Source organism: Tachypleus tridentatus, chromosome 7 (genome assembly GCF_004210375.1).
Source record: "Tachypleus tridentatus isolate NWPU-2018 chromosome 7, ASM421037v1, whole genome shotgun sequence".
Lineage (NCBI taxonomy): Eukaryota > Metazoa > Arthropoda > Merostomata > Xiphosura > Limulidae > Tachypleus > Tachypleus tridentatus.
The window spans coordinates 54609882-54630544 of record NC_134831.1 but is presented as its reverse complement, the minus strand read 5'-3'; the positions used below and the strand labels follow the sequence as shown (position 1 = coordinate 54630544).

Genomic DNA, 20663 nt, shown 5'->3' with positions numbered 1-20663 from the left:
GTCATTAAACACTGACCTTAAAGTAACTAAAATTAAAGCATACTTAGAGCAACATTGCAGTCGTCCCAACGAGTCTTGTTGACGTGCGCAAAGATAAACAGAAAATCCACCTATGAATTCCATCATCGCGGGCGGACTACGTCCTAATGACGTCACAGCCACTCCCCACCTACAATATAAGAATCTAAGATTATGTCCTGACTATTTCGCATCTGATTCCACGCTGCAGCTAACTTCGGATCCATCACACTTGAGGTAAAGCTCTTTGGTAAGTTACCATTTTCGACTTTGACTCCAGATATGTTAGATCTGAAATAGGTTAAAGGAATTATAATTGCGAAAACAAATGTAAGACGCTGTTTTCTTCTGCATACTTGAAACGTTTCTTTCACATGCTCTGTAAAACTTTGATAACTTTAGAAAATATTAAGTTTTATAGGACTAAAAGTTTAAGTTTTGATTTTGTTTCTTTTCACTCCTATTTGGACCAGTGATCATGATTGTTCTCTTAAATTTAAGTTTTCAACAAAACTGGAACATTATATTTTATCAATTAGATATTTCTCACCAAACCTAACATTAGAAATATAAGAAATTACAAGAACCATAAATGTCAGTGCATAAAAAAACAATTTGCACATATTCAGTTAGGCTATTTCATGAAATATTTACTTAAACTCATTCATAACATGTTTTGTTGAATTGGTTCAAGAGGTATTTAGTTAAGATGTCATTGTACATATTTCGTTAAGCTGATTCATAATATTCACTTAAGATGGTTCCTGACATACCTAGTTAAGATGATTCATGAAATACTCATTCAATTGGTTCATGACTTTATCAGTTGAGCTGGTTCATGTTATGTTTATTTAAGCTTGTTCGTGCCACATTCAACTAACTGGTTCGTGTCAAATTCATTTAAACCATTTATAAATTATTTGTTTTTAATTGGCACATGAGCTCACAATACACCAAGTTAGGTTTGATTATGACACATTAAACTAGTTTACTCAAATATTCATTTATCTAGTTCGTGACGTGCTCATTTGGGCTGCACCGCAGAAGTACTAAGTTGAGATGGTTCATGATGTATGTATTAACCAAACAATCATTCCGTTCAGCTGGTTCTTAAAGTCTCTGATTAAACTCGCACGATAAATCCAGTTAGGACGATTCACATCTTATTTGTTAAACTAGTTATTACATATTTTGTTAAATTGGTCCGTGACATGTCTATGTAATTCGTAAACTATTCATTTACGGTGTATTTAGTTAAACTAATTCACGACAGGTTACTCAAGTGAGATAACTCATGACTTTCTTCATTTAAGTTCGTTTATTAAAAGTTCAATGGTTTAAAAAACTTGTGAGTTTTTATAATTTTTCACAGAGTACGAACTAATAAAATGATATACTTTTCTTAGATAAATGAAAAAGTATTAATCTCAAACATAATTTTATTGAACTAATCGTAATTTCTCACATAAAAAAATCGATACCACAAATAGTCGTGTGCAGTGATTTTGTTATATTTTTATAAAAAACGAAATTAAATCTAACTTCCTCGATATCAGTAAGTTCCAAAAAAAAACATTTTATTTTTTATAACCATCTTGGACATCAATGAATAAGATGCATTGCAAAATATGGAATAATAAAGCAATTTAGTTTAAAATTTACGCTGAACAATGTAGATAAACATGGAAGTAAATATTAGCATCTCAACAATATGTGTACTTCTAGCACTGGTTTGATTAGAATGTAAAGCAAAAGAAACGTGTTCTGCGATTATCAAAAAACAATTAATATATTTTAAAACGTGTATGAATAAAGTGGTTTGAGATCTTTAACCATGTAAAAAATTCGTGAAACATTTTGTCTTTTCATTGTTCCTAGCCATCAGTTGCCCTTATTTGTGACCTTAAAGTTTAATACAAGTTATATAGTTTGACAGGGATTTGTGTTACGTAAGTAACGACGTTACTTTTTTTATTGTAATCAGTTACGTATAACTGAAACAATTCGTGTATTAAAACTGACACCAAACTAATCTTTCTTGATCCAAAAGGTTGTACGTCTTGTAGTGTTTCGTTCCTGTGGCGGATTTAATCTAAACATATAAGCCTGAAACGAATTGAAAATAAAAAGAAATTTTTTGTGTCAACCAAAAAAGCAAGACTTAGCTATCGTGACGAATATAATATATAAACTTCTCAGTACGTTATAATTTGTTTGTTTTTATCTTGTCGATGTGTAGTACATTCAGTGTTTATGGATTTCACCAGTTGTAAATGTTTCCTATTATTATTATAACAATTTATTGTTTGTCTTGAGAGTAATAAGGTCTGTGTTAAAAAAGCGCTCACATGGAGGGTTTTCTCTTTCTCATTATTTGTACGATCCCTCTCAATTATATTAACATTATAATAAATATAATTTACAAATGTTTGTTACTTGAAATGGCATGAGGTATTAAGTAAATCATGAATGTCTGAAAGCAAAAGAACACCAATCATGGCAACAGGAGAGTACCATAGGAAAATATGAATGTTATAGTGTTACATAGTGATACGCTAAACAACTTTCAGAACGCAAGAGATACACTGAACTACTTTCAGAACCCAAGAGATACATTGAACTACTTTCAGAACCCAAGAGATACATTGAACTACTTTCAGAACCCAAGAGATACACTGAACTACTTTCAGAACGCAAGTTACTATAGAGCTTGAAAAATGATTAATAATTAACAAGGAAGCTCACTGTTAGTAAATATAGTTATGTCTTCGTCTGTCCTTAAGCAAACACTATGTTTTATCTCTTGTGCAGCTTCTCGGGAGAGAAGTAAAATAAAAGATATAACAACCGTACAATTTGTATCTGCTGCATGAATTAGTTATTTTGTTCGTGAACCTAATCGAGATTTCAAAGCAAACAATACACACCTAACAACATGGTTATTTATTATTCGTACTGCGAAGCTTCCCAGCATCAAAGGAGGATGTATTAAAATTTAAAAGGATTGTTTGTTTGTTCTTAAATTCGCGCAAAGCTGCACATAACCTTCGTAAACTTTGCGCGAATTTCAACAAACAAAAAACTTTGTTATTTTTACTTCTTTAATAGTAAATTTCCACCATAACTTGATATTGTATCTTACTTTTCTACCAGTCGCTCAGAGTAAAACGTACATCTATAAATAAAATATATTATTTCCAAAAGATTTCATAACTACGTTCTCGTTTCGGTAAAAATGTACCATCTGTTAAAACGGCAACTTTTATTTTTCATTAAAATTCCTCGTGTTTGTGTGTGTGTTTGTGATTTTTTATAGCGAAGCGACATCGGGCTGTTTGTTGAGTCCACGGCTAAAATTTCTTATGTCAGAGACTTTTGGAATGTATGAACCACCCATTCTGACTACGACATTTGATAAAAGATTTTGTTTTAAACCAAAGCCACATTGAGCTATCTGTTATATTCACAGCGGAGAGTCAAAACCCGGATTTTAATTTTATGAATCCGTAGACTTGTCGCTGTTTCACCGGAGAACTTTAAGAGAATCATTCTGTGAAGCCTGAACTGGTGAATCTAAACTTCAACTAAAACGGTTATTTGAAACTATTTTACGTTACTCTTTTTACCTTAGCAGATAAGAACTGTTTTATATTACATTTTACCTTAGCGTAGCATATGACAACAATTTTACTTTTTACATTGAATCACACTTTACCCTGTAATTGTACTTTATAAGTTATTTAATAGTGTGTGTACGTTTTAATTTTTTGTCGTTGTTTTTTTAATAAGGAGTATCCCTATTTTTAACAATCAATGGAACGACAGTCCTTTTACATTAAAGGGGGGCTAATATGTTTATGAAATATTCTGTGGCTTCGCACTTCCCTTTTATTGAGATTATAGTTTGTTAAGTTTTCTAACTCCTTAAAATACCAACCAAAGATGAAACTCAGTTGCAAATAAAATTAGAAACTTGTTATTTCGAAAATTCGAAATAACCTGAAGTTTTAAAATTATTTCAGTATCATATACTGATTTAATTTGCACAATCGTCTCCAAGAAATTAATATTTTATTCTGCGTTACTAAGCGACACGTTGTGCACACATAATAGAACGAGTTATCATCCATGGCGCTGAAGTCAACAGGTACAAGTACTTGTTGAGCAATTGGAAACTTAGTTGTTTATTCAGTAAATTACCACAAGAAGTTTGTTTGTTCTTAAGCGCAAAGTTATACAATGAGCTATGTGTGCTCAACCCACCGCAGATATTCAACATTAATTTTAGAATTAGAAGTTCTCGTCTTTACCATTGAGTATCCGAAAAGCCCGCAAAAATTAGCTATATTCAGGTCTATAAAGGTGGCGGAGAGGACGGAGACATTTCCTAAGAACCCATACAAATGGTAATAAAATGTGTACGGAATGTATCAAATCCGTACAGGACGTTTAACCAGACATCAACTATGTCTTCAATTACTTATGCAGAATTATTCAAAAAAACATTTCAGAGATGGGGGCGAAAGGTACATTTTTCTCGAGGTCCATTATAGCTCTGGGTACAGTACATAATATAAGTCTCTGCTCTTTCGGGTTTTAATCGTAACATGTTGGATTATGTACAACATTCTTAGCTAAAAGCTCTTAATAGATGATGACATTGATATCATGCTTATTTATTTGTTTTTTTAATTTCGCGCAAAGCTACACGAGGGCTATCTACGCTAACCATCCCTAATTTAGCACTGTAAGACTAAAAGGAAGGCAGCTAGTCATCACCACCCACCGTCAACTGTTGGACTACCTTTCTACCAACGAATAGTGGAATTGACCGTCTCATTATAACACCCTCACGGCTGAAAGAGCGAGCATGTTTGGTGTGACGGGGATTTAAGCCCGCGACCCTCAGATTACGAGACGAGTGCACTAACCACCTGGCCATGCCGGGTTGATAGCGTGCAGCATCTCTCCGTGAGCTTTAACCAAGCACTTGTTGCGTTATTCACATATGAAAGTTGTTCTCATTTATATTACTAAACAAACTATAATTTTTCTTTTATTTCTTTTATTTTCGTTTTAACCACACTAATTTCATTCAATTTTGAAAGGGAACTTTGGAAGTTTCTGAAGAATCTGACAAAAGTTTTAGACTTTTTTTTATGTCAAATCCCGAATAAATTTGCACATTACACACCGGTATTCACTCTTGGTAGAAGCTAAACAATTATTTGAATATCGTGAGTAAAACTACACACAATATCCTTATAACATATCCCGAGTAAAATTACACTCTGTGAAACGCTTCAAGGTAAATTACATATTTGTCTTTCTGCTCTGTGTGAAGACTCCTGGGTGAAATTAAACAATGCAATTAAAACTGCACACCACATCTGTGACAGAATTATATCAACACGCTATACCACACCGAGTAATATTACAGATTATATGTTATGAAAGTTTTTCAGTACAGATACACCCTTTCTTTTTACAGGACTCCGTGTGAAATTTCTTTTCATGTTATTACTCATATCAGATTGACTAATTTTGAGCTATATATTTCAAGGATGATTTTGACAGCGTAGATAGTAATAATGTTGAATATTCAACTGATTAACTCTCCCATAATGCCCCATTAAGACTCAATCTACAGATTATTCAACAATATTAATTCCCCAGCGGCACAGCTGTATTTCTGCAGATTTATACTGTAGAAACCAAGTTTCGGTACCAGTGGTGGGCAGAGCACAGATAGTCCTTTGTGGTGAAGCTTTGTGCTTAATAATAAAACAACATAAAAAGTTTTATATTCTCTTTCACTGTAATCTCTAAACTAAGTAAGTTAAGGAAGTAACTGACATCAGTGTGGATGCTCAGTGATGCAAAAGAATCAAACATCTAATAACGAGAACTTCCAAAGTAAAATGCATAAAAACATTTAACTGATTGATTTGAAGAAGAATAGTTGTTTAGTTGCTATTGGTTGAGTATATGGTCTTCATTTCCTACATGTTACTCTTTCAACAGCAATTTTAGAATTTCATCATGTCTCAGTCTTGGAGCTCAACAGAAGAGATGGGTTTCAACAAAAAACATTAACTGAAAACGGCAGATTAAGTTTCCGTGTTCTTGTCGTTTTAAATAAACTGACGTTTTAACATAAATTTTGTATTTCTGTCCTCGTGCTTGGGTTGTTTTTCCTGCTATGCTATTTTTCTCCGAACAACGATTAATAGAACCTGATGGCCATGAAGAAAAGTAATAAATGTTTCCCTGGTGGCGAGTCTCCGAGTTAATAAAACGGGGAAAACTGAGAGAAAATTAAGTTCATGTCGTTCTCTCGGTTGTTGTCAGTGCCTCCTGGAACTCGTGTAAGTACGATAAAAACGGGAAAAAATTCTGCTGTAACTTTGATAATATGCTGTTCGGTGGGGTAAAATTATATAGTTTTAGTCTGTTATGTAGGCTACGTTTCTTACTTAGTTGTCTTTTATTTATGAGAGTGCATAAAGATAAAACATGCAGCTGTTTGATATAAATGTAATTCTTTCTTCACCAAAAACTGCCATGAGGCCAAGAAACAATTCAAAAACATTTAGAATCACTTCCAGAAAACTGAAACATAATTTGTCGTTGAATCAATGCATAATATAGTAAAAATGCTTACGTTGAAAAAATCAAAGTGAAAATAAAATCCTTGTGGTGAAAATACTTTGTAAAAAAAAGTCAAAGAATTATTATCCGAGAATGATATAATTAAATATCCAGGATTAATGAAATTGAGTTCAGTTCGCTCTGAGAGTAAACTAAAATCTGTTAAATTAAAGAACTATCAAAAGCTGTAAACCATCAATCTTTGAAAATAATGTAATAAGTCAACATCACCCTACCTGTCTCCATATGAAACTTGCCATTTGTTCTTTCAGAAGCTTTCATACAATTGTTATATAAAAAGGGTGCATTTCACAGTTGTAGATTTTTCATCACTCTTTTTGCATTTTACCAAAATAAAAACACCACTAAAAGAATAAAGCTTTCGTTCAATTAAGACATCTAATCATTTTTATTCAAAAAAACTTGGTCATATCAAAAGCTCATTTAAGAATTTAACATGCCAAAAAATAAATAAAAGTCCTATCTCACACATTATTATAAAAAACACAACTTATTCTACTCCCAGTCCCTCTTTAGAAGTCATCGCATAATTTTATCACCACATATATTCAATCCATATGAATGTGACCTTCCGATAGTGCAGCGGTACATCTGCAGATTTACGATGCTAAAATTTAAAGTTCGATTTCCTGCTGTAGACAGAGTAGCTAGCCTAAGATGAATTAACTCTAAAATTATCAGCTCAAACCTTGTTAATCGGCCACGTGTTCTTTCTTTGTTAATTCATATGTCTGAAAGGTATTCGGACTTTATACTATAATGTAAGTATCTTTCACGTCACAGTACCACTGTAATGTTGTACTGTTTGATAAGGATTTGTTTCTTTATTTAACTTCACTTCGTACTAAAGCACTGTTATGCCCCAATGCATCATTACAAAACTTCTGCCTTAAGTAATGCAGTACTCCATACCAAAATACCACCATTTATAAATTTGTCAGTGTGCACAAAATACCTCCTTTAGCGTATTATTTAGTATTAATATTTCATTTATCCGTGCACTCTTGAGTAGTAATCCTCATAGTCTCGTGCCATCACAAGGTGTCCCGTTCTCCCTTTCGTTTAAATTCTTGTTCTTAAAATTTAGATATTATTATGTGTTTTATACATAATATCTAGAGAATGTAATCTGTGCCTGTTAATGAGTTGAACTCGTAACATCTCTAGTAACAGGTATACTGCAGGAAAATCCTGTACTGGTTCTTGGAGTCACACTACAAAATAACATGAGACTATTAACAAAATGTTAACAAAATTAACATTAAACCTGCGTATGAAAATAATACGAATAGCAGAAGTTTATGGAAAATATTTTAAAAATATGTTAGGTAACATTTTCTGGCATTATTTGGTTACCGTAATTTTTAATTATTTAACTCGTTAAAATTTGTCATTTATAGCTCGAACAGTATCTTGTACTACATAGTACTAAGGAATTAGGTCAAAAAGTCCAAGATTTAATGATCGGAAGAAGATCAACTAAAGAGCATCATCCACAGACCAACACGACTAACCCTAACCAAACAGTGCATCATCCACAGACCAACACGGCTAACCCTAACCAAGCAGTGCATCATCCACAGACCAACACGGCTAACCCTAACCAAACAGTGCATTTTATTATCATGTTTGTAACTTCCTTAACAGATGAAATTGTACAGTCCGTTAAGCAGTGTACGAATGCTCGAATCGTGAAGGTTTAGTTATGCAGTAATTCACGCTAACTATTAGGCTAAACCCAGAACAATATACTAAAACATACGAATCTGTACAAGAAGCTTGGAATTATTTTGTGGTTAATTCGCTCAGTATGGTGAATGTTTGGTTTTGTCAGAAATTTCGTGCAAACCTACACAAAAAGTTTTCTGAGCATAGCCTTTCCTAATTTTGATTATGGAGAAACCAGCCAATTAGCAGCGTTTACGTCTACTCTTGTTTTTTTGGTTTTTTAAATTTCACGCAAAGCTACTCGAAGGCTATGTGCGCTAGCCTTCCCTCTAGTCGTACACTGCTAAATTAGGGACGGCTAGCGCACATAGCCTTCGAGTAGCTTTGCGTGAAATTTAAAAAAACAAAAAAACAAGAGTAGACGTAAACGCTGCTAATTGGCTGGTTTCTCCATAATCAAAATTATACTGTCGCACCAAACATGTTCGTCTTTTTAGCCGTGGGGGCGTTATAATGTGACGGTCAATCCCACTATTCGTTGGTAAAATAGTAGCTCAAGAGTTGCAAACCCGCGACCCTCCGATTACGAGTAGCACGCCTTAACCCACCTAGTCAGTGAGGTTGTTTTATTTTTTTACGTCAGTCTTATATCGTGCTCACGGCTTTGAACCATGAACCCTCGAATGTATAGTCCTGGCACGCTAAATACTAGACCACACCCAAATCAGTACGGAAATAAACATGAAAAATTATAAATGTACAGATTATTAAGATTTATATAGATACAAGAAAATGCAAAATCCTAACTTTTGTGTACATAAAATTGGCAAAAAATATAGAACAATATTTAGTAGACGATAGTTTGTTGAAGTCGAAAATTCAGTGTGGATATATATATTTAAACTGTTTGTTTGAAATTAAGCACAAAGGTACATAATGGATTATCTGTGATCTGCCCACAATAGGTAACAAAGTCCGGTTTCTAGTGTTTTAAGTCAGCAGACATACCACCATGTCGTTGGGGGGGGATATTGTATTAAAAACAGCTATTTATGCCATAACAATATGCTTTTCTCTGAAGCATGAAAGTTTGTTTTGTCTTCTAAAACTTTAGAAAATCATGATTTTTCTTATTCTAGTCTGAAGCGGTTGATGGACTTGTTTTGCTTTTAACCACGATTCCAATTCTTATCTACTATGGAACAAAGATAAAAGAAATGTTCAGTTTTCTACCCGGCAGCACTTGAATCTAGCGTCTGGAGAAAAGCTCGCTAATTCCATTTGCTTGCACAGATAGCCTACAACAAAAGCAGATATGATTGGTATATGTCAGACCAGAGAAAAAAAGTTTGAACATAACCTCACATAAATATTTATATAATCGATGTCATCGCTCAGTGTAGTGATGGTTGACAATAGATAAATAAGAATTGTTTAGTAAAAATGTAAAATAACTCAGTCATACATATACATATGTAAGTTTTTTTACTTGTGTTTCTACATTTCTTTCCAAATTTTAATTATAACCTGGTAAGCTTTGCTTTATGGGAAGAAAGTTGCCATTATTAATACGAAAAATAAACCATGTTATTATTAAATGGCAGAAAAAAAAAACAATAGGTTGAATGATATAAAGGTTAAGATATGTAAATACGAATTATATAAATGCACTTACTTTATTTATATCTATTGACAAACACAGTGAAAGATGAAAAGAAGATGGGTATTCGTCCAATAGCATCAAATGACCATATTTGTTTATTCATACTCTCTTACCCAAAACAACTAAGTATATAATCACTAAACCATCTAATCACAGAAGTGTACAATCTATCACACACAAAGCAAAATGAAGAGATTCATTCAAAAGATATTAGAGGTTATGATAAATGATGATGCATTTTCTCCGTTTCATCTGATTTATAAAAGTTGTTTTATCAAAGCTTTGTTTAAACATTATGTTATTGAAGAGATCAGAAGCACTGAGTAAACTAAACGTTTGTACAAAAGACATTAACGATTTCCTGCTGGTGTTAGTGAGTGAATAGGAAACAACATTTCAAGCTCAGCTTACCAAAGATTTCAATAAACGATTATTTCTGGTTATTTTCTAAGTAACGTTAAGCAAAAACTAACAAATGATATACCGATATTTACATTGTAATTTGGTTGAATCTTGACATTTTAGAATTTTTTCTGAATGATTTATTTTTATTTCTTGAAATTTAGAAAGAATAATCTCCACTTGTGCTCCAAAGATGTCTCCAACTCAGCGTTCCATGACTTTTTTTCTGGTAATGGCCATAGTAATTGCAACTGGCTTAGTGGAGTCAACATTTCAGAAGCGAGTGAGTGTTTACTGTCATTTTATTGTGTTTTTTAAAGTTCTGATAGCTTATGAACTTACCAGACCATGTCACAAGAAATGGCAAAGTTGGAACTTAGCATATTTTGTCAGCATAGGTATTATTATTAGTATTTGTTAAGCAAAAGCTACGCATTGGGCTATTTAAAATCGAATGTTCTTTGAGGTTATATACAAAATTAAGTCGTGTTTTCTTCTTTTTTATGTTTGTTTAACTAAGAAAAGTTTGGCTTTACAGAATAAACGTGTCTACCTTTCAGCACAACACGAGGTTTACGAAACTGTAGTGAAATTGAAGCTAGAATAGCAAACGTTGAGCTCCGCATTTGCTACTTACTTTGAGTGCAAGACATGAGCATAATATGAACAAGTCATCAGTATTATACAGTGGTCTTTTCAAGCAAACTGACCGTGTGCTGTTGAAAAAATAAATCTTAGGCTTAATCCGGAATCATTGTCTCGTTTTTTTTACGATTTCTCAATAGGAAATGTATGAGCTGTAAACTTCTTCATGTATCCTTGTCTGTGATTTTTTAAAGTTAGAATTGTGTTTAAAATAATATGAAAATTTCATTCTTATTCTGATAAAAAGAGACGTTTTTTTGTAAAATCTTTATTATGATACTTTAAACAAACACTTTTCTTCTTAAATATGAACAGGTGACAATTTTCACTGTTTTTGTTTAATTTGGACATCTCATTTTTAGGTTATATCTTTCTCACTTCAGACGAGGTTCAGTTAATAACTTCTTATACAAATATACATATAGTTCATGGATATTAAATACTAATCTGACAGCTTATATCTGTCATCACAATATCGTTCTAAATCAGTGTTTTCTTTAGTTATCCTTGAGAGCACACTTACCCATCTCATATGAGCTGATTATGGCATTTCAAATCTTTATATTTACATAAAATCGTTATATATCTAGCTGAGGGGGCTTACGGCTAGCTGTCAAAGGCACAAACACATATTACTGGAAATTGTCCTGTTGCCATTAAAAGTCACAGATACGTTGATTGTTTGGATTTAAAACGAGTAGTTTACGTCATTGCGTGCTGTACATTGTGTACAAGACTTTATATCGTGTCAACATTTCAAAGCTTGCCATCACTTATGGATGAACACGCTGTATTTAATAAAGCTAACACTGCTGCAGTTATAAATCATCATTTGAGTGAGTGTGGAGAGCAACACACAAAGGTCTATTTCAAAATAAGTACAACCTTTGATGAGCGTCAAGTTGGCATCAGGGAAACCATCCTAACTTTCCAGTTGTTATAACGGAAAACTTCAGTGCTACAATGTTTTTATTAAAGATATAAAATGGCGTAATTTGTTACACACTTAGTGGCTGTGTGTGTGCTGCTTTAGCATAAAGCTACACAATGAGCTATGTGCACTTTGGGGAATCAAACTTCAGACTTTAGCGTTATAGGTATGTAAGCTTACTGTTAAACTCCGGGAAACCCTAACGTATCTCCAATAACATTTTCATCATATATGTTGGCGTTTTTATAAGTTGGTTCTCTTAAGAGACCGATCTTATTGAGAATGGTGATTAAAATTCTGGACTACAGATTTAAAAATCTAAGGTTCGAGGAGCGATTTGTCGTTGAACACAGTCTCCAAGGACGTTACAATTCAGATTTTAAATATTGTTATTCTGTTAAAAATAGCTTCATAGGCGGCGGGTACTACTTAATAGTTTCCTTCCTCTGGGCAGCAGTTAGAAATTAGGAATGGCTGTGCTTGGATCTTAAAGGTCACTGACTTAGATTTGGACAATGAATCACATTGAAAATAACAACCTTATTTCTAGAAAATATTAGATACATTTTTTTATTTCGGGTGCGAATTTGCCCTGTGGTAGAGCTCTGCATTTCAGAACTTATTAAACGTGTTCAAACCTATACACTTTAACAAAAAACGTTCCCTGGACTTTTAACTGTGGGCGCGTTATAGGTGTGAAAGTCAACTCCTTAACGTAAATAGTAGATGGTAGAATGCTACTTACTGGCTGCCATCCTCTGGTCAGTAATTAAAAACTAGAGACAAAGATAGATAGCTTTACTGGCTTTTACATAAAAACAAAATGCACATACAAATGTGATTTACTGTAAAATCACTTCTATGAGCTTTTAGCAATTATTTAAAAGTACCATAACTTTTGCCATTCCACAACAAACTACGTTTTTAAGTCTTACCTCGTTATTTATGAAAAACATAAAATTCAATATATAAGACAGACGTTGGCTTTGTTTGCTTACTGTTTAACACAAAACTACACAATGAGCTGCACCCACCATAGGTATCGAAGCCACGTTTTTACCACTGAGGACAAATGTTGATTATAACTCTTATATCAACAACATGTGTGAGCCATTCTTTTGAGCACATCACTTTTTTGTTGAGCACAAAGCTTAAAAATCTGCTCATTGCGAGCATCAAACCCCGATTTTTAGCGTTATAAGATCTCAGACTTGTCGCTGTACCAGTAGGAACAGAAATTACTTTTAAAATGGTATTGATAAGAATTAGATACAAGAAAGAAAGAACTCCTTTATGTTTAGGAAGAGCTCTTCAACAACAAGAAGAAAAGAAAGCTGCAAAATTCTACATCGGCACAAATTAAATATTGATAACAAATAATGATATGTATTAATTATAAAAAGATAGTATGTACAAGCTCATCTGTTTTAAAGTGAATGTTCTTGAGCTTCTATTGAGATACGCTTGGAAACATATTATATTTTGTGTTATATTTAATTAAAAAGTATAATAATAATTTGCAGTCTAATGACTGTCCGTATTTATAGAAAGAGCCGTTGAGCACATCGCACTCGGAAACGTAGTCTGAGAATCCACAAATAATTTAACACATAATTGGCTAATTGTATTTCTTTACAAGCCGCCCTGTAGTGACAGGCTTAAGATGTTACAACTTATTATTGTAAGCGACGTGAAGCATCTAGAAGGCCGTGACAAGCTGTAAATCTCATTTCTTGTTCAGCTCTACAGAAAGTAATTGGGTCCCATGTCACACACACACTGTAGTAATGCTAGATGGTTTAACTAATAACTTTACGAATTATCCTGAGAACAAATTACACTTAGGTTACCATTACATGCTATATGAAATATTGTGTTCTAGTAAACTGTTTAATATTGTACAATGAACGTACTTTACAGCTCAAAATCGTTGTTATTTTTGGGGTTTTTTTTCAAAAAAATCTAAGTTCAAATAAATTCTTGTCACCACAATCTAAGAGTGGCCAGATTTAATTTACTTAAGTAGCTACACAAGTTGTATGACATAGTTTTAATAATGCATAAGTTCACATAAAAAAATCTGTATTTAAAAATTAGCAATTTCGAAATTGGAAGTAGGTTTTTCTTAAATGTTGGTGTTTTGTTATTACAAAACACACTTAGTTGAAGGTGTACCCACACTCTCGCTTTGGGTATTTCACCAAAATAACTGTTAACGCACTGCTATATGCAGTTAAGAGAGCTTTCAAGACTTTTATTTTATAATTTAGAAGTAAACGAGGTTTATAAGTTACAAGAAAAAAGAAATAACAATTCCATTATGTTCTGCTTCAAAGAGGACCAAAAAAAAGCTGCGAAATTCTATATCGGAACAAATTAAATATTAATAATAAATAATGTTATGTGTGAATTATAAAAGGACATTATATTTATGCATGTAGTAATATGTGTAACAAACATTAAAATTACAGTCTATTCTCAGTTTCTAAAAGAGTAAAGAACTATAATATATTTATTTGGTAATTAGAGTATAATTTGTTTCTTTCTTTCTTAAATTTCGCGCGAAGCTACACGAGGGCTATCTACGCTATCCGTCCATAATTCAGCAGTGTAAGGCTAGACGGAAGGCAGCTAGTCATCACCATCTACCGCCAACTATTTGGCTACTATTTTATCAACGAGTAGCGGGCTTGACCAAAACATTATAACGCACCCACGACTGAAAGGGCGAGCACATTTGGTGTGAAGGGAATTCAAACCAGGGACCCTTAGATTATGAGTTTAGCGCCCTAACAACCTGGCCATGCCGGGCCCAATTAGTGTAGATCGCTTGAAAGTCATAACACTAAAACTATGGACTACAAAGCTCACTATTTCTATCTCTATTGTTTTGTCTGTTTTAGTGCAAGGTTACATAATTGGATTAAAACACATGAAAGACCCACAATGAGTGTGTATTTTTCTTATAGCAGAGTCATACTGAGCTCTCTGCTGAGTCCATCGAGGGGAATCGAGCTCCTGATTTTAACGGTGTAAATCCGTAGACTTATTGCTGTACCAGCGGAGAACATGTTCCATAATAGGCTCTGTCCACCGCAGAGAACTTTAGTGTTATAAATTAATAAAATTATGCGACAACTTATTGGGGTACTGCCCCTAAAGACTTAGCACTCTGTTTATAAATATTTCTCACTCAACACACAAGGTGAAGTATGAAACATAAAATATTCTTAATACTTAGCAGAACTTTTTATTTTATTGTTCATAAAGTTTCGATTTTTTTATGTTCGGACTGCTTTTCTACCACAGTTAAGATTGAAGTATCCTACGTGTCATGATGCAAAATTCCAGAAACTTAATTTGCTTGAATATGATTATATCTCATCTTATGTCTAAAGCTACTCAAGTGTTTCCTACTTCAACCAAGTTGTTTGGTTTCCACTGACCTGACGCTTTTATATTGTTAGCATACATCATGGCATAGTTATATATGAAATTAAAAAAAAAATTATCAGTGAGTTTACATTATGCAAATATGAAGTTATTTAGTATGTTCTTAATTATAACTTTGAGAGTATGCAGTATTTTGAATTAAGGGTCCTTGCTGCAAACAAAGGACTGAACGATGATCCTGTATAAGTTTCTTAAATACGGTAATTATTTAGTTCCACTAAAGAAATAGGAATGGCAAGTGTACTCTCTGTATTTGCTATTTGTTTGACTCCTCTTTTAAACAATTTTAATAAAATCTAAGCCACAAATGGTTATTAAATAAATACCGTTTGTTTCGCCCTATCCAATAAATAAATGAGTTTTGTTAAGAATATATTGTTTTAGGGGACTTAAGGACAGAGCAAACTAGGAAAATTCAAAATATTTCGTTATGCGAAGATTGTATAAAAGTAGTAAGTTAACGTTAATTCTATTGCCTGTCACTTTAAAACTCTACGACCAACAAGGTATGCGTGCTACTGTTCTTCAAAAATCGTGTAATAATCCATATTTGGAAGGAAAAAAGAAACGGTGTCCGTCAGTATTATTTTTCAAATCATATACGAATAACGAATGAACACACCTTATAAAATATCCTTATTTATGGGCATGAATTTGTAAAAATATACTGATCTCATTACACAATAAGTAATGTGAATTTAAAAGTTTTTGTGTTTATTCTTCTGACCGAAAAGTTTGATATTTTACCGTAGTAAACGACAATAATCTTAACGATTGTCGAATATATAGATGAGTTTCTGATATAATAGAGTATAGAGCAACTAACTACACAACATATTTGGTATTGCAAGTCCACGTACGAGCATTACAAGCTTATATAAATGCCATAAGGGTTAATAACAATGTGTGTTTGGTGAGTTAATTAGCGGAGCTAATGAGCAGCATACACTTTGTTTTCTTATGGGTTGATCGGAACTAATTTACATTATCTCATCGTGATTGTCTATGATGATAATGATAATTACAAATGACTTAAAATATTAAATAAGGTAGCACAACGCAAGATGTGTTTAAATATATATAGAGAAGTAAGTTAAATCATCGTAATGTTTGATTTTAAGGAAGTTCTGCCGAACATAATTATTGTTAATTACTGCAGTTAGAACCAAAATGAGCACTGATATCAAAAGAGCCCGGTTCACCAATGAATACAATAAGTTGAGTATTTGTAAGAGTAATAAAAGAAGTATTTTATTGCGCCCTTTATTAACATAAGTCAATTAAGGATCACCGTTAACTAATGTTTTATAAATTCTTAGTGTAATTCTCTTGTTACAGTCGATTTTCATATTTTTAATAGCTTTACAATAATGTTTCAATTGTGGTTAAATGACCTGAACCAAATTTTAGATCAATATATTAAAGAAAAAACTGAAGTTCGCACTTCAACCAGTTTTAAATTCACTTATAGTTCCGTTTTTAATTATGGCCTGATGGCTAGGGCATTAGACACACATTTTGCGAGTAGCGGATTCGAATCCTTATCACACCTATTATCCTTTAAGCTGTGGGATTGTTATAATGTAACGTTTAATCCCACATTTCGTTGATAAATTAATAGCCCAAGAGTTTCCGGTTGGTTGTGTTAACTAGCTACCTTCCCTCTAGCCTATCACTGTTAAATTTAGGAACAGCTAGCTCAGATTTTACAAAACCATTTACAGTTAATCCAAATCATATTTTCATATTATTTGAAAATAACTTCAAATTTGACAAAAATCTTAACTTTTAGCTGACAAGATTATTCTTCTGGTTGTAGAACGCTGTGCGACAGCCTGGTCTAGTGAATCAAAAAAGACCCTTTTGTAACGCGTTCACTGGTTGTGGTATGAAGAGGTCACCAACTGGAATGGACACTGAAGAGTTCTTATCACGTTTAAGTAAGCAGATAATGGCTGAAGTGGAATTGTGGAACCTTTTTCGGCAACGAGCAGATAAAACTGCAACTTTAGTTGCAGATAAGAACCAGGTAAGAAGCTTTGTTGTGTCTGTTGGGCCACGGTGTCTTCCTGCTCTCTATTAGAAGTTACATTGTCGTTGTTCTCCAAAATGATAGATATTTTTGTTTAAAACACACCGTGATTTTTTGACGCTGTCATGTCGTTGAGTCTCCGAAATATTTATTTGAATTTTCAAACTTGAAATTAATTAAATGTGCTGGTACGTTTATTATAAAGTAATTTCATAAAAATGAATGTTCCCAATTTCTCTTTCCAAAGCTGAGTTAAAAAAACAACTAAGTGAGTATACAAAGTGATGGACAATTGAATAATACTTTTATATATCTTTTGACACTTGTAAAGATGTTCAAATAGTAACTTGATTGTCAATAAAATATATTTGTTTTCTCTCCCAAATAAAAACTTAAATTATGCAGCGATAAGTCTACGGATTTAAATGCTAAAATCAAGGGTTCGATTCCTATCAGTAGACTTAGTAGATAGCCCGATGTGGCTTTACTATAAGAAAACACGCACACACTGTTAAGTTAATGCTAAAATTAAGCTCGAATTAGTACAATGAACATCTAAATGATCTTTACAATGACTAGGTTCATAAAATATAAACAATGTATATGACAATTGTACAGATATAAATATGAAATTTAAATATATAAACATATAAGCTTATATAACATATGCTTTAAACATCGACTCATTGAAGATCAAACTAAAAATTTGAAACCAACTTTTTTCTTACTTTTTATGGAAACGACTAGAGTATTTTGCTTCCTGTACTTATTAAAGAGTTTTAGGCGTATTATATTTTAATTATGCTCTAGTGTATAAGATGTTACTGTACCTTGTTTTCAAGGTCTGAACAATCAACATCCGTACTAATGTCGCATTCTCAGTTCAGTAAGTTTACACTGAACCATGTTCCGAACAGTTTCTGATCCTGCAGAATGAGATGTATGATTAGTCCTAATGCTACGTTATTTTGTGTTTTTGACCAACGTGTATGCTAACTTCAGTCTTATCAAAAATAATTGTAAACTGAATTTAGCTTCGATCACTTTCTGATCTTAGATCCACTGTCTGTAGATTTAATCTCATTTTATCTAGTTTCTGATATTGCTGTCTACACATTGATGAAACTTACAGTAGGTTTCAGATTTGCTTTATTAGCAAAGCTTGTGAATTAATATGCTTTTATAAAAGCGTCTGTCATTTCTAAACTCCCAAAGACTGAATATTAACTTGCATTTCTAGCGATTTTTGCTGAATCGCATAAGTTGTAAACATTATCAATGTCTCGCGTTCCTTTCACTTTTAGGCCGAGCGTGGCCCAATAGTTAATGTGTCGGACTGTCTAATAATAATCTCGCTCCGCGCTTTATGGCCGAGGATATGTTATAAGAATGATATTGAAATCTCACAAGTTGGCGGCGAGTTGTATTCACCACTTATTTTTCCTCTAGTCTATCACTGCTAAATTGAAGACGACTAACGCAGATGGCTCTCGAGTAGCTCAGTGCGAAATTCCAAAAACAACAGCAAAAATCCTCCACTTTGAACTTGTTAAAGGTTATAACCTGAAGTAACATCTCGAGAATCTTCGGGTTTAGTTAAAGAGAAAGCTCAGTCGCTTCGAATAATAATGAGATATTGGTTGTTAAATATCATAATATCTTGCTTCTAGAACAGTGGTTCCCAAACTTTTCCATTGACCCTAACCTATTAACCTTGATTTTTTTCTACACCCTTGCTGCCAAATGTAATACGTTTTTTATAAAATGTTTCTTTCGTTTGTTAATTATTCTTCGTTTGGTGGAGCTCTTCAGACACTTCAAGCACCTTCACGCCATACACAGTTTAGAATATGTGTGTGTTTTCTCATATCAAAGCTACATCAGGCCATCTGCTGAGTCCACAGTTTGGAAACCATCGTTATAGAATGTGCGTTTTCGCTGTTTTGTTCTTTGTTGCAGTTTTGCGTTTACAAGAACCAAAGTTATTAATTTAATTTCAATGTATTACTACAGTTGGAGCGCAAGAAAATCAGTCCCATCTTGGACTTTCTAGCTGCAAAGATGAGTCAGCGAAGACCGATTTTAGAAGGAATACAAACCTTAAATGTAAGTCGTCATTTTTAATTTTTAATACATGATATTTATTTAAGGACGAGTCATCATTTTATCAACCAGAGATATTTAAACTGTACGTTTTGTCTTTCATGGAGTTTCTTACATATAAGGAATATAAGTAACTAAGGAACGTGAATCGAGTCCTGTGAGAAATACTGACTCTGTATATTATATTTGCGACTACTTTTATATTTATGAATACATTTTCCATGGATATGAGAGTTATGTTTGTTTTTGGTTTGGTTTGGTTTGTTTTGAATTTCGCGCAAAGCTACACTAGGACTATCTCTGCTAGCCGTCCCTAATTTATCAGTATAAGACTAGAGAGAAAGCAGCTTAGTCATCACCACCCAAGGCCAACTGTTGGGCTACTCTTTTACCAACGAATAGTGAGATTGACCGTCACATTATAACACCCCCACGACTGAAAGGGCGAGCATATTTGGTGCGACATGGATTCGACCCCGCGATCCTCATATTATGAGTCGAGCACCTTAACCACCTGGCAATGCTGGGTCTGAGAGTTATGAATAGCAACACATTATTCTAATTCAGTAATACGAGATGCATAGCTTAACAACAATTAAGAAGGGAACAATAGAAAAGCGTAAATTTTGGATGTCTTAATAAACTCTTTAAAAACAAAACGGCTGGATCAAACCATATAGTAGACAGAAACCTTCACTCTGAGCAATAAACATAATAGTAAAATATGCAAAGCTATGCTAAACATGCTGCCTACATCTAGCATAGCAAGTTATATCTGAATAAGTAAACTGTTTTATGATGCATTTTTATCTTCCTACAACAAATTACATCACGCATGTGGTTAGTTTTGAAATTCGTGCCAAAATACATGAGTTATTTGCGTTAACCGTCCCAAATATATTTGTGATAAGCTAGAAAAAAAGACAGATAATCAATACCACCCACCGCCAACTCCTGAGCTACTCTTTTTACCAACGAATAGTAGAATTGACCGCCACATTATAACGTTCCGAAGACTGAAAGACCAAGCATTCTCGGTGACTAGAATTCGAATCCACGATCTTCAGATTACGAGT

At 33.3% G+C, this 20663-nt stretch overlaps 1 protein-coding gene across 3 annotated transcripts in view; it reads left to right on the top strand.

Moving 5' to 3' along the window:
- The first annotated feature begins 144 nt into the window (after positions 1-144).
- Positions 145-20663, top strand: part of LOC143257998 (uncharacterized) — a 29827-nt gene continuing 9308 nt past the window's right edge. The window contains exons 1-4 of one of the 3 annotated variants that reach the window (XM_076517039.1): positions 145-268; positions 10588-10706; positions 17272-17481; positions 19498-19590. In XM_076517039.1, coding sequence (XP_076373154.1) covers positions 10617-10706; positions 17272-17481; positions 19498-19590 — 393 coding nt within the window. In that variant the 5' untranslated portion in view covers positions 145-268; positions 10588-10616. Of the gene's footprint in view, positions 269-6364; positions 6387-10587; positions 10707-17271; positions 17482-19497; positions 19591-20663 lie in introns of those variants that run through there. The other 2 variants (XM_076517040.1, XM_076517041.1) reach the window with 2 other exon arrangements.